The 14,476-nt window shown below is 42.3% G+C and overlaps 1 protein-coding gene across 2 annotated transcripts; it reads right to left on the bottom strand.

Annotated features, from left to right (window-relative positions):
- Positions 1-245: 245 nt before the first annotated feature.
- LOC147426594 (putative glucuronoxylan glucuronosyltransferase IRX7) lies at positions 246-4,096 on the bottom strand. Of its 2 annotated transcripts, XM_086498364.1 has the most exons (7): positions 3,385-4,096; positions 2,868-3,247; positions 2,716-2,763; positions 2,519-2,603; positions 2,326-2,421; positions 1,969-2,230; positions 246-1,576 (listed from the first exon to the last, which is right to left on the bottom strand). In XM_086498364.1, the coding sequence occupies exons 1-7, from the start codon at positions 3,824-3,826 to the stop codon at positions 1,420-1,422; spliced, it is 1,470 nt and encodes a 489-aa protein (XP_086354490.1). In that variant the 5' UTR covers positions 3,827-4,096; the 3' UTR covers positions 246-1,419. The 2 variants fall into 2 exon arrangements, with proteins under 2 accessions (XP_086354490.1, XP_086354489.1); XM_086498363.1 differs by having other exon boundaries at positions 1,553-2,421; positions 2,519-2,763; positions 3,385-4,087.
- Positions 4,097-14,476: the final 10,380 nt, after the last annotated feature.

The raw sequence follows: 14,476 nt of genomic DNA, 5'->3' as shown, positions 1-14,476 counted from the left end.
CAAGTTTGTCACTGGCTACGTTTTGCTAAGAAACAATGTCAAAACGCCCACAATTTTTTGAAAGCTCTAGCAGGCATTAAAGATACTCCTCAAAAAACATTCGCATAGATTATAACCCGTTTCTGTTTCTTACTTTTCATTATTCCATTTCTAACAAAACTGCTTGGACATAAAGTAGTCTGAGCTCCTCTTTGCTTTGGCCAAGGAGGTGTTTGATGGACTCTTTAGCTCAAAAAAATTTAAGATGCAGAACTATTCCTCGACAAATTTCAAGCAGTTATTGAATCCCAGCAGTAGATTTAGTATGCTCCAATTTTTGCACAGATGTCCTTTGATTAGCTGGAACAACTATATATGCACCTGATGAATGTGTACTCACCCCTATGCTTACACGCAGACCAGGTTGTAATTTCTGGGTCTTTTCATATGCAAAATCACTTCACTGGTAAAAAGGAAGAATTTTCAATGCCGTACGAACAATTTCAAGGGACCTAAAAGATCTATCCATTGAGTCTCGAACTCGAGAGCTGCTACTCGAGGGACCTCGTTAAAAAATAGTTGATTCTAAGGGCTTGTGGGCCCAGCTGTTCATGGAAAGTTCACATGATAGGAGTCTTATTGTCCATTTTATATGTTGAAAGATTACCAATGCACCTGTGGGAAGTGATACTTCAGAGACATTTAACTCGTGAGGAACTAAATTGCACTCTCTACAAACAACTACAAGAGCCCACTTCAATTACCAGTCACCTTTGAGTAATGCTTCTGGAACATCTATGTCTCAAAGATCCACGTTACTTGACAGGCTGATCAATCCTACTCATCACCTAGTCCCTCCCCTATTCCATATGTATAGGCACTTAAAATTACATTTGCTGGGCTTCCTAACCAGGCCAAAAATGATTCACCTCCACCCCCTTGCCAAGACCTTACAATCAGCACCTCATCTTGACCTGCCCACGAAGCAACAAGCAAGTACCCGGTGAGCATTATTTTTGCAATCACTGGTCTCAATGCATACACATTGTTCCCTCCGACCTCAACCAATCTTTAAATGTCACACTTCAGCTATGCACTAGCACCTTGCTCACAAAGGTCAGAAATGTGGTACCCAGAGGAATCAATCCAGAGAGATTATGACGCAGATTTGTCCTAAACTGGCGATATTGTCATTGAGGATATTCACAGAAAGAATCTGGAGGTGTTGCACAACTATGGCTCTATCTGGTGAATATTGCCGACAAGGATACTCAAAGAGAAGACGGTAACAGCGCTGCACACCTGTTGCCCTGATGACGGCGAGTCATTCAAATTGCCTCTAAAGCAATTTGAAACCAAAAGGATTAATGCGTGCTATTTCCAGTTGATTGCAAACTTCCGCAGGGACCTTGAAGATACAAGTGGGGATGCACTGCTTCTTTACAGGGTGAGCTGTTCTTTCCAAGCAATCAACAGCTTTACAGCAGAGTCCACTAGCAGCCTCCAACAGTCCACATGAAGACAAAATCTTGAATAGGCGACAGCGGCATTGGTGGTCATTGCAGACTTCGAGTGCATAACAGCACAAGGGCATTCGCTGTCATTCAACTAAGCATTCAGCATCATCACGCTGTTCTGTCATAGTTATCTGTGTAACAAAACCTGTAGTATCCACCCAGCAGATCCATCCGCCACTCGATACAAAAAAACATTCAAGTCTCATGCAGGAGTGTCGGATAAAAAAGCTACTTCATTCATATGGGCAGGCGTAAGATCATTGCCAGAGTTGCAAAAGAATCACAGATTGAAGTAGACCATGAATCCATGTCTTCCAAACAGACGACTTGGCAGCAACGCGCGGTATTCTACTCCAAAAATGTGCCCAAGGAGCTGTAAGGAACTTTCCACAGAAATTAATGGTTGGATAAAGGCGATACCAGCATGAAGAACAGTGAGGTCAGACATATAGCAGCCTGAATTGTCACTCACTGTACAGTCTTCTGCAACCTACTTGAAACTTTCCGGGACAAGAGCTCCAATACTTGCCACGTGGCATCACCACGAGAGAGGGGATCCGCGTACAGCAAAGCTTGCCTGTGTTTAATATTCCATAAGTTGTGTTGAATGGTGCTCAAGTTGGTTTGAGAGACCTTATGCAGAATCTTCCCCAGTTTACTGACATCTTTCTCAGGTACAGTAACTGATATTTTTGACCAATTTATCATGTGAGCATAGGGAAGAGCTATCTTGTCTGCAATTATGACAGGGATGCACCCAAATATGACTGATTCGGCTATGCGAGGACTCCAAGGTGCCCAACCAAGAGGACACAGGCAGAAAACAGACCGTTGTATTTCAGACTGGTAATCAGAGGAGCGGGACCTCTTGATGAAAAACCTGCGGCGCCTTCCAAATTTCTGCCAAATAGTGGAGCGCACTCCCCTGAGTACAAAAAAATCACAAAAAATAAACTACACAAGCTAGATAGGAAAGTAGGAAAGCTATAATTTCAAGAATTTGTGTAACCACAGGTCCACACCTGCTGTATACTCGTCCACTAACGTTCTTGGGATGTATCTCCATCTTGCCTCTAAAAAATGCCCAAATATCACGGTGATGCAGCTCTGGGAGAAAATCAGGCTTCAGAACATGAGGTGGCACAAAAGGGGGAATTATGATGCTATTGCTTGTTTGGCAAGCATGCTTGTCAGTTCGACCGAAGGTCTGCAGGATTACAGAATTGCGTAGAAAACTTGGAATTCCCATAGTCACGGCAACATCCTCCTGAATAACACAACGAATACAAATCCAAGCCATCCACATCAGCAATTGTGAAATTTACAGATAACCCATAAGTTCATAAGACAACACATTCCTGCCTGACTCACCATTGTGTGAAAACAAGGTCCATAATCATGGGTAGCAACAAAGATATGATCCCTTCCTTTTCTGCGATTCCAGTATGGCATTTTCCTAGAGACAAGCTTCACAGCTGACCCTAATAGAGATCGGGCATGCCCTAGTGAAGGAAAACCTGATGTTGTGCTGAAATTGCAAGATACATAAACTGGCATAAAAAAGTAGTCTGCCTCTACAGGCTCTAAAGTCCTGACAGGACTAGAAAGCAATCTCTGATGTATGGCGACTTCGGCAGCAAATAGATGGTTGGAGCATTGGTCATCTTTCAGCCAATCCGTATTGAAAGAGGACGGAAGGTTATAAATATAGATCTTGATGTCATTGGACAAGCCCAGTGGGTTAATCAACCCTGCCACCATTACAACAATTTAATATGACTGCCATGCCACCACAATACACCATACATACATTTATTGGCTCACAAAAACGAAAGAAACAGGGAAGAAAACGTGAACTGGGCACAACACAAAGAGCAAAAATACGCACCATTGCTGACTGCTGAGCTATAGTTCTGAAGACTATCTGACTTATCTACATGCACCTCTTTCGATCCACCTTTAGGCCTGGCCAGCACACCTCTCTCTTCCTTAAGGTCCATGATGGAGAGCTTTGACACGGAGCCCGAGAAAACGGTACTACTGCCAACTTCAAAGTTTCCTTGATGCAACACAGGAGGGAGAAGCTGCATCGTTTCATTATTAGAGAACAGAGGGAGCCAGTCGGGCCTCAGCATAACTATTACGAGAAAAAGTATTGAGGAGCAAAGAAGGCCCGCCTTGACATACTGCTTCCACAACCGGCCCTGCATTCGTTCCGTCAGAAGACCTCCTTTGACGTGCTTACTGCAAGCCTTGCATTTTGCAGATCCCAGCCCCGCGTGTCTGTCCTTCAAAACCCATCGGGGATTGCACTCCATGTTGCCTCTCATGTTTAAAACGCTTACTGTTTTGCCTTGTGAGCGTCGATGTTGAACTGTTGGGAAGTGTTGTCCAACTGCTAACTTTGCCGATTTTCACATGCTTGTCAAAAAACACCATGTCTTGTCCACTGTGAAAACCCAAAATAAATTGTGAGATTTTATTATCTTCATGCTTCCTCTCCAGCTTGTTGCCGCCAATTTGGTCAGATGCCACCAGCTTGAATCCCCCAATCGCTCGTAGCGGTTGGTATTTGTCAAGATTCAGAACCTCAACCTCTTAAAAACTCTTAAAGATTCAGAACCTCAACCTCTTAAAAACTTATACTTTATTTTATGTGGGTTTTCTTAACTTACAAAAAACTAGCTTGGCTAGCTACCTCGACAACCACTTTAACTTTGATATCCGTGCCTTGAGAACCTCCAAAAAGACAGTGGACCGGGGGGGGGGGGGGGGGGGGGGGGGGGGGGGGGGGCGACCGTGGAGGGTGCTCTTTGAAATGGACCCTTAGACCACCGTGGGCGGCCACTAGTGAGATAACAAGTGAAAAATATGAAGCTCCACAAAGCAGTGTCGATGGTGACCGCTTGGACAAGGAGAAGGAGACTCACACCCCACGACACATGCTTCAAACACACCCGTTGTAGTGTTAGATTTTCTTCCCCTCGACAATGTGAGCCCACTGAGCTAGAAAGCGCTTTGTTGGTGCTGATCAACGGCTCGCCTTCCTATGCTAAGCGGCTTTGCACATGGCCTTTGTCCTTGGTCTACTCTAAGCCTGCATGCCCATGGCACATGCAAGTGTGCATGCTAAAACAAGACCACGCCTTTCCCTGTCTAAAAAGAGCCTAAGCTATAATGCCAATATGAGACCACATGTGATATGAATGCCAACGCTCCACCCAGCCGCAACCTCTTATAGGCTCCCCCTAACTGCATTAAAATTGGCCCTTGGCCTAACACTAAAGCTCAAAAATTGTCTACCTCACCGAACATTATTTTTAACAATTTTTATGCTTTGATTGAAGATGTATTACTCTTTTATGACTATAGATGAATACATGAGGAGAAGAACCCTCCTCCTCATTATGTGCCACTTACCAGTAGGAGGATGATAACTCACACCCTCTTGCACGCACTCAACCTCCTCCAAGTCCCAATGATAAAGCCATGGGGTTGTCCTTTGATATTGATTCCTTTGATGGAGATGAGGAAACTGTCAAGAGTACTCAACTAGTAAGTGGCCCTCCTAGACATAATGCAAACTTTTTAAGAGAAGTGGAAGCTAGTGATGCAATAGCGGAGACAACATGTAGCTGCTTCTCCAGAAGCCTCACTATATAGCGAGCCAACATGTAGCTGCTTCTCTTGAAGCCTTAGTAGACATTTTTTATGACACTGGCTAAAGAAGAAAGTCTCCCTCAACCTAATTCTACCAGGGCTAAAAGGAAGCATGAAAAGTCCAATGATCCCAATAGAGTCTCTATAGCTTTGGCTAAACCTCATAGAGGTAGTAAAAAATGAATTGTCCTAACTTGGAGGGGTTCACTGTCGATTGAAAGAGTTTAATAAATCCTATCAAGGCAAGCAACATTAAATGATGAATGCTTGACCTCAATATTAATCTTGACTTTATCAATCACAAATGGTTCTTGACAAATTACTTTTTTGGTAAGGGTGGTGCAATCATTAGGATATCTAACAAATACAACAATCTTTACACTTCAGTTCTTAAGCTACCGAGTAAGCGACAAAGGGGGAGCTGGATTGTTGTAACTTTAAATAGGCCCTTTAACTTTACTTTAGTTAATGTTTATGCTCCCAACTCTATTTATCAAAGATCTTTATAGTTGTAAGAGCTTTTGCAAATTTCTAATCCCTTTTTTTTATCAGAGACTTTAACATGAGTTGAAAGAATTACAAACAGACCGGAAAACAAAGACCAAGTGTCAAATGACATGGAGAAAGTCAAATGGAATGAGTTGATTGAAACCATGAACTTGCTTGACATCTCTGTGAGTACTGGTCTCACTTGGTCCAACAAAAAAATTACAGAATGCTATGAAGTAGCTAGACTTGATAGGGTATATATGTCTTCAAATCTACTTTAAGAGCATTGGCAGGTGGATTGTAAGTCAGACTCTTCTATACTGCTCTTTGATCATAAATCTGTATTGTTTGAGCTGTGTAGATGAGAATGTGATTACAAAACAAGTTGGTCCTATCTAGATCAATCATATTTAAACTAAATGGTGTCAAAGGTAAAGTTAAGAGTATATTTGAAGAAGTTCTTTTGAACCACAAATCGGCCTTTGCGGCTTGGAAAATAGATTCAAAGTGTACTTAGAAAGATCTCATTGAATTCAAGAGGATAGTGAAGAAGGCTAGGGCTCATAGAAGAATGATGATTACCAGGAAGATTCTTTTCTTAGAAGTAACTTATGCCCTTTAACTTTACTTTAATAGGCCCTTTAACTTTACTTTAGTTAATGTTTATGCTCCCAACTCTATTTATCAAAGATCTTTATACTTGTAAGAGCTTTTGCAAATTTCTAATCCCTTTTTTTTATCAGAGACTTTAACATGAGTTGAAAGAATTACAAACAAACCGGAAAACAAAGACCAAGTGTCAAATGACATGGAGAAATTCAAATGGAATGAGTTGATTGAAACCATGAACTTGCTTGACATCTCTGTGAGTACTGGTCTCACTTGGTCCAACAAAAAAATTACAGAATGCTATGAAGTAGCTAGACTTGATAGGGTATATATGTCTTCAAATCTACTTTAAGAGCATTGGCAGGTGGATTGTAAGTCAGACTCTTCTATACTGCTCTTTGATCATAAATCTGTATTGTTTGAGCTGTGTAGATGAGAATGTGATTACAAAACAAGTTGGTCCTATCTAGATCAATCATATTTAAACTAAATGGTGTCAAAGGTAAAGTTAAGAGTATATTTGAAGAAGTTCTTTTGAACCACAAATCGGCCTTTGCGGCTTGGAAAATAGATTCAAAGTGTACTTAGAAAGATCTCATTGAATTCAAGTGGATAGTGAAGAAGGCTAGGGCTCATAGAAGAATGATGATTACCAGGAAGATTCTTTTCTTAGAAGTAACTTATGCATGTCTTGATTCTCCCCCCCTCAAAAACTCATTGACCTCAAAGAGACTCTCAGGCAAGAGGAAATCCTTATGTTAGTAGTTCCCTTGTCTGCACTAGAGATTTTTGGGCCAAAAAAATCAACAAGCCCAATAAGCAAATGTTAAATCTTCTAAGGGAAAATTTCTTTTATTCCCTACCTCAAGAATAAAGATGGTAAATGTAACTATTGCCCATGATTTTTTTACTAATATATTCTATGATCCCCCCCCAGAAGGAATAGGAAAATTCAAGAAGCAAAAATTGCTCCGGTTAGAAGGAAGACTATGGCTCCTCACATTGCCCATCTCCTTGACTAACCTATTTTTACTGAAGGAGAGATCAATGACACCATTAGTAAACTAAAATCCGGCAAGTCTCCTGGACTTGAATGCATCCCTAATGAGTTCTATATTCTTTATTAGGAATTCATGATCCCATACATCTTGAGAGTATGGAAAAAATCTAGGAGAATAGGATATCTTTCTAATGATGTCAATACAGGGGTCATTAAGCTAGTTCACAAGAGGGGGATCAAAGAGGAACTTGGCAGTTCTAAAGGAGCCAAAGGGTCTTATTAAAGGTAGATTTATCCTTGATGCCATTATATCTCTATGGGAGGGCATGGATTATGCTATGGAGCCTAGACAAGAATTTTTTTTCTTCGAACTAGACATAGAATGGAATGAGACTTTGTATATCGACCTTTGTTTGATGTGGGTTTTGGAAATGCATTTTCCATAGTTGCTATAGACTTGCTATCAATAGAGAATTGATTGAACTTATCCCTTTGCTGAGATCGATAGGCATGGTTGCCCCATTACCCCTTTACTTTATGCAATTACCTTTGATGCCCTTGGATGGCTTGTTAAAAGAAGCAACCATCGAACTTAGAGAGTGTAATAGAATTATACCAGATGCAATCTCTAAGGGTTGATGTCAGATTCTACCCAATGGCCATGTGTTCATATTGTTAGGGATACCTATGGGGTTTAAAGTATCAGATGTCAGTAAGTTGTGGATAAGTTTAAAAAAAAGATGTTTGCTTGGCACTCTTTTCAACCTTCTTTGTCTGCCAGATGCTTTATGTGATGAATCACTACCTTTTACCTTTAGTAATGTATTTCCTTGGGCTTGTTGGAAGCCATCTAAAACCAACTCAATTAAATTATCTCTCCAACTAGAGGATTTCTTCAGGGAGGTAGCACAAATTTCTGCAAAATCCCTAAAGTATCCTAGGACACTTTTTGTCAACCCAAAAAGCTAATAGAGGTCTAGGCCTGCTGAATCTTGGCAAGCTTACTATCAAAATGGTAGCAAAATGGATTTTGAGATCTTTGTCTTCCACCACAGATTCCCAGTCTTGCCTTATCAAAAGGTCCATTCCAAGATTTCATCTCAAGTATTATAAAGTCTGGTCTAATTGCACTTTGAGGGATGTAATGACCTCTCCTCTACCAATAGTCCATACTAATTCTACCCTCATTTGCGGGTTTTGCAATAAGAAGTTTTTGCTGCAAGACTCTATCTGGAGTGGATTTGTATCTTATTGCAAGCATCTTAAGCTAAACATTAAAGCTCACAAATGCTTTAAATCAAATATCAAAACCTAGGGGACATCTATTTCAGGATGGAGATTATTATTTGTAGATGGGAGATCATGAAGAAGCTTGCACGATCTCAGTTCTACAAATCTGGAAATATATGAACTATCCAAGGATTTGCTGCTAAAGCTTACCTACAATGCAATCTTACTTTACCTTTGATGAAGTGCTAAAGAAAAACTCAATACCAAATGGTCTCTCCAACAATCTACTACCAAACAATGGGCTTAGAGTTAAGTGTATTTAAGCTTTTCCCATCCTGCTAATAAGGAGGGCTTCAGGCCCCTACATCTTGTCATGGATGACCAGAGATGCCTTGGACTCTTTCTATAAGAAATTCAAGGGCGTTCCGTAGAAGATAAGAGAACAATCCACCCAGAAGAACCTATGCAAAGAGGAATCATAGATTTACTTTACAGGTCAATAGTAGTAGAGCCACTCCGTTAGCCATTACAGAGATCACATGGTGAAGTCCTTTGGACAGAGCCCTTACGCTATCTCAAGGATCGCGACAGCTAGGCCCACATTAAAAGCAAATCAAAAGCCATCGTTGCGAAACATCAAAGACTTGCTTGTCGACACATCAATGGTGAGACTCTGGACTACCTTTATAGAGGCATTGGGGGATCGTTATGAGAAGATTGTCCTTTTGTAGACATGATTTTCTCTCTCTCTCTCTCTCTCTCCCTCTCCCGGGGTCTCCCCCCCCCTTAGTATCACACGAAAGTGATGAATCTTGAGCTACTATAAAGGCTCTCTCTCTTCTCCAAAAGAATAATGCTTCCTGACTCTTTGAGTCGTATAAAGGCTGTCTCTCTCTCTCTCTTCCCCAAAGCAATGATGCTTCCCCAGTTAGATAAACCTCAACTCTAACAGAGGCTCTCTCTCACTCTCTCTCTCTCTCTCTCTCTCTCTCTCTCTCTCTCTCTCTCTCTCTCTCTCTCTCTCTCTCTCTCTCTCTCTCTCTCTCTCTCTCTCCTCGAAGGGGATGATGCTTCTCGAGTTGTATAAAGGCTCGAAATTTGGTAGGTTGGTGTATATACTTCAAGCCTATAAAGCCAAGTTTGTAAAAAGTTGAAAATTTTCCTCAGCTGTAAATAATCTCGATTATTTACTTTGGTTGCAAATTTTTGTTTTGACCGTACAGTTTTGTTCCTTGCATGATTTTATGCATCTTTGCTTGTTCTAAAATTGATTTGAAGCAATTTGGACCAGATTATCAGCATTTCAGTCTAAAAGGACATTCCAGAGAAAAATCCGACAAATCTGCTAACTTTGCACTCTATTCACTGAACAAGAGCAATGCAAGCAGCGGAGAAGGCCAAGAAGAAGCTAAACCAAAAAGAGAAACTACAAGAACTGCCTGCATATCAACTGGACCCCGAGTCAGTCAAAGCAGCAAAAGCATCCTACCTTTCAATAGAACAGCTGGAAGAGCACCACACTACGGTCTTCACTGGCATGTTCAAGAGTGAAGAAGGGCATCAGGTGGAGTTGCATCTCCTGCCTAAAGAGGTCCATGATGTAGCTACCAAGTCAGAAACCAAAGAGGCTAACCGCAGGTTAGGGCTCATACATTTCTACGAACAAGAGCCTTGCGGAGTGGACTTTCAGAAAGCTTATGAGCTTCTGTTCACAATCAAAGAAGACGAAACCGCCCAGATATCAAACACCCAAGGGAACAAGGTCGAAGTAGTAATCACAAAATAAATAGTGGCAGAGGCACTCAGACTGTCCACTGAAGGAATGACCATGCGGGCAAGAGACAGAAAAACCGCAGGCACATTTACCAAGGAGACAGTCGTGGCTACATTCGTCGATCTCATTCACAAACAGGTGGAAGAGCCAGCCCGTCTGTACCATCAACACTTCCATTTTCTGGCCAAAATACCACCAAGGTACACCACACCAAATCACGCCGTGTCCACCACCTTCACTCAGGTTCTTAAGTCAACAACAAGACAACCTGTGGACCACGTGCAGTATGTCTTGACAACCTTGAAGGGCACCAAGAAGGAGGGTAAAATAACATACTTGGGCGCGCCAGAAGTGTTGACAAGAATAGCCTATCATGCCATCGGCATGATCGACAACCTACCGTCTGCCCCTGATTAGAATACATGGATCTTGGCAGCACAACCCTCTCCAAGAGCTACAAGATCAGGTAAAAGATCTTTTAAATCAGGTGATGAATGAGATGACAGCTCGCCGGAAAGGCACATCAACGATAGCTCTGACGACGACGAGGAAAGGAGGCAGAGAATTGAAGAGATGAAAAGAAAAGCTATGGCCACACATCAAGAAGAGCCGGTGCAAAAACAAGCATATTTTGAAAGAGAAAAACGGGCTTACCATTGCCGCTTAGGCAAGCACAAGGAAAGGTCCCAGAAAAGTGGGTACCCACAGGACTGAAAGGACCTCGAACAAAGCATCATATAAGAAAAGAGGCAAATAATCCAACATATTATTTAGAAAGAATGTACCAAGAGGCCAAAGCCCTAAAGCTGAAAGAGGTAGAAGAAGCAACAAAGAAATCTGAGTAAACGGCTACACAAGAGCAAAGCCAGGGATCTCCCCGACCCACCTCACTGCCCTCGGAACAACAGGACCATCCCATGCCTAGCACACCACCATCACCACCAGGCAAAGGTACTAATGAAGAAGCAGAGACTGAAAAAGAGAAAGATTATGAGTCCACCCAACGAACAGAATCTACACAAAAAGCTGACCACACCGATGGACATGAGGAAAGAGAAGCCGAGCCAGAACCGGAGCAGGCAGCAGAAGAAACTCAAAAGCCGGTGGAAGAAACGGATAAGGAAGTAGATACAGAAAAAGAGCATACCACAACACATGAGATAGAGCTCGAGCCAAAGCAGGCAGAAAGGCCAGGACCTGAAGAGACGGTAAGGGTTGAGACCACACCATCTACTTCTACTCAGCCAGAAACTGCCAAGGCATCAAAGCCTTAGGATGGCCAACAAGAAGAACAATCATCTACCTCTACAGAACCACCAGCAATTACGATGCAGCAAGAAGCAACACATGAGGCTGCAGGCATATACCAACTGGAAAGACAGGAGGAGTGGCAGTCCAATGATGAAGTTATAATACAGGTCAATGAATATGCATGCGAGATGCAGGAAATGACCGAGAGACTCCGTTCTGCAGCTTTGAACCACAGCACAAAGGCCAAGGAATTAGAAATGGTGATCGACACTCTTCAAGGAGAGCTCGAGGACGGAATGATTATCATCAGTGATCTCCAAAGGCAAGTGCAATAGCTAAAGGCAGAAGCGAAACAGCATCAGATAGCCAGGGATAAACAACAAAAAGAAATGGAGGAGTTAGGTGACCTCCTCACCAAATTATTTGATGCCTGCAAGTTAAAAGACGAGCAGCTGACAGAAGTCACAAATGAACTTCTTACGACCTCTCTGTCAGCTCAAAAAATCCAAGTGCAGCTAGATGTTGCCAATGCTTCCCTGCAATATTCCAAACAGAGAATCAATGATCATGCCATTTTCTTGCAACAAATCAGAGAAAATCCAGCCGTGCTTTGATCAAGGGGAACTGATGAAGTGTACAAGGCACTTGAAAAGAAAAACAAGGACTTAGAACTGGAATTAAAGCTTGAACAGTCACAACGTAGAGACCTAGCATTGATGCGGGTTCAAAGAGAGGAGGAGCTCCTAAAGGAGGTAGCAGAACTCAAGCGCATAAATCAACTCCTCAGAGATGGAAAGCCGGACATGCAGGAAGAGGCAGGAACTTCAAAGCCGCCACAAATAGACATACCCTCGGTCTCATTTACTGAGTTTGAGACGTAGACCATAGCAGAGCCGAGTGGTGATGAAGATTTTCAGGTTCACATCACAGACAAAGATACAGTGCCAATGGTCCAGCTGTCAAAATCTGAAGAAAACGCACTGAAGAAGAAGATCACCTTGGAGGTGGATGAGCAGTGGAAGGCTGCTATGGATTGGGAGTTGAGAGTTTTACACTCTATCAACGTCACGCTACTCACTCCCAATCAAATGAACGCTCAATGGCACCAACTATCACTGTCGTACCCTCTCATCAAAGTAGAACTTTTACAGGTAAAAGAGAAGTTGTACAAAGATATGCAAGAAGATGGCGTAGATAAAGACCACCCAAAGTGGAGGTTAAGCTAGCTGAACAAGAATCCGAGATACTTGATTCTGTTCACAAGAGCACCTGCAGCCTTACAAAGACATCCCACATTTTGTCATGTACCCAGAGTAAGGACATGGCAAGCGCATGAAGCACTGCAGAATAAGAGGCCAACTTGGCTCAACTTCCCCAGGATGCCAGCTCCAGAGAGAGACCAAGTGACAGAGGAATACATGGTGAAAACCCTAACGAGCGCCATGTCATTCTTCAAGAGTGTGCCAGATCTCTCCTGTGCAATGCTATATAAGATCTGCAGGATGCTACTCACATGCATGCAAGTTTTCAATGAGCCTGAGCAGACAGGAGCCCCATGGCTCTCATTCTTGGAAGGAAACAAAGGCTTATGTTATGATCTGAGTGGGCAACCTTCAGAAGAAATCCTTTACGGATTCTATGCCAGATGCATGTTCCTACCCTCGCATAATATGCGAGCCTTTGAAGAAGCATTCTACACTAGATTCTTCACCTGACAAACGAAGATCTTTGCGTCGGTGATAAGCAACCTCACATCCAGATTTGTAGGCTACTCAGCGATGGAACTGAAGAATCAAGTCACCATGCAGTTTCTACAAGTGCCTGACAAGGAACGAAGAATCAGATACCAAAAAGCATTGGAAGCACTTAAAGACCGCCTCACCCGCCATCAACCCGAAGACTACTTCAGTCCATAAAGCTGTGTCAAGGGACGACATAGGCGAGGAGGGGGGGAATGTTAGTAGCAAGCTAACGCGGACACCATTTTTTGGAGTTCTCCTTGTAAAACATTTAATATTTTGATAAGTCGGGAATATTGTAACTCCTATTTTCTCTGATAAACCTTGTAATTAATGAACCGGGGCTACAAGCTTCTAGATTGTATTAGCCAGTCAATTCCCAGCTTTGGTAGAACTCCAGATTATTAGTTTTGACCACCCAAAAACCTTGGCTACGGTACAAATACCAATTTTTGTAAGTTTTATATAAGTTTTTTGGATAATAAATACACAGCATGAGCTAACGGCGCTCACTTCTCTCCTTCTCACGCTTCCTACTCCCTCCCCGGTTGTCACATTGCGATTGTGTTTGTTGCATGGCAACCGCAGGTAAGAGCTCTACTCATTGACATAAGGAGTTCACAGTATTTCGTAGCTTTTGGCGTCGCCGACCCGCGGCCTAATTTCATCATAGCTAGGAATTTACACTTTTAAATAAAAAACTAAGCATAGGCGGGGTATTAGGGCATCATTGCTAAGCATTTAGATGCATTCTGGGTTGAAAACGACTAGGTCAAAAATCCACTGCTGTTAATAATCGCGATTTTGGAACTTGACCTAAAGTGGGGTTTGAGACCATAGGCATGTGTGCTTAGGTCTTATAAACTTGTCCTAGAAGTTTCGTTACGTTTGGATATCATTTGATGCTGTAACGGATGTGATTTGCTTGCCATGATGAGCGATTGGCTTTTGGTGATTTCAGTCACTTGAGTGTAGCTTGAGTTAGATATGAGTTGTTAGTTGTTTTCCAAGAGATTGACAACCTCTTGTAGCCTCTATGCATTAGTCGAGTCAGCTTCGTCCCATGGTTTGACAAATTAATCGTGGTTCTCGCTAATACTGCAATAAGATAGGATGGTGAGGTTAGACGTGCGTCCCACACCCAACAACCCAATCTTGGAATAATCCTAAGGTTTAGACTCTTTTGATGGTCTGAATGGCCTCTACACCCACTTTTGGTTTACTTTTT

Source organism: Adiantum capillus-veneris, chromosome 24 (genome assembly GCF_014529385.1).
Source record: "Adiantum capillus-veneris isolate H3 chromosome 24, ASM1452938v2, whole genome shotgun sequence".
NCBI classification, from domain to species: domain Eukaryota; kingdom Viridiplantae; phylum Streptophyta; class Polypodiopsida; order Polypodiales; family Pteridaceae; genus Adiantum; species Adiantum capillus-veneris.
Note: the sequence above shows the minus strand (reverse complement) of the source record. Positions and strands in the feature narration are given on the sequence as shown.

Excerpts from the sequence above, each read along its gene's own strand:
- LOC147426594 (XM_086498363.1), bottom strand. The coding sequence starts at position 3,826 with ATGAGAGGCAACATGGAGTGCAATCCCCGATGGGTTTTGAAGGACAGA. Across the intron at positions 2,764-2,867 it reads GACCTTGTTTTCACACAATG|GAGGATGTTGCCGTGACTAT; the intron begins GTGAGTCAGGCA and ends TGTGTTATTCAG. Across the intron at positions 2,422-2,518 it reads AGTGGACGAGTATACAGCAG|GGGAGTGCGCTCCACTATTT; the intron begins GTGTGGACCTGT and ends TTTTGTACTCAG.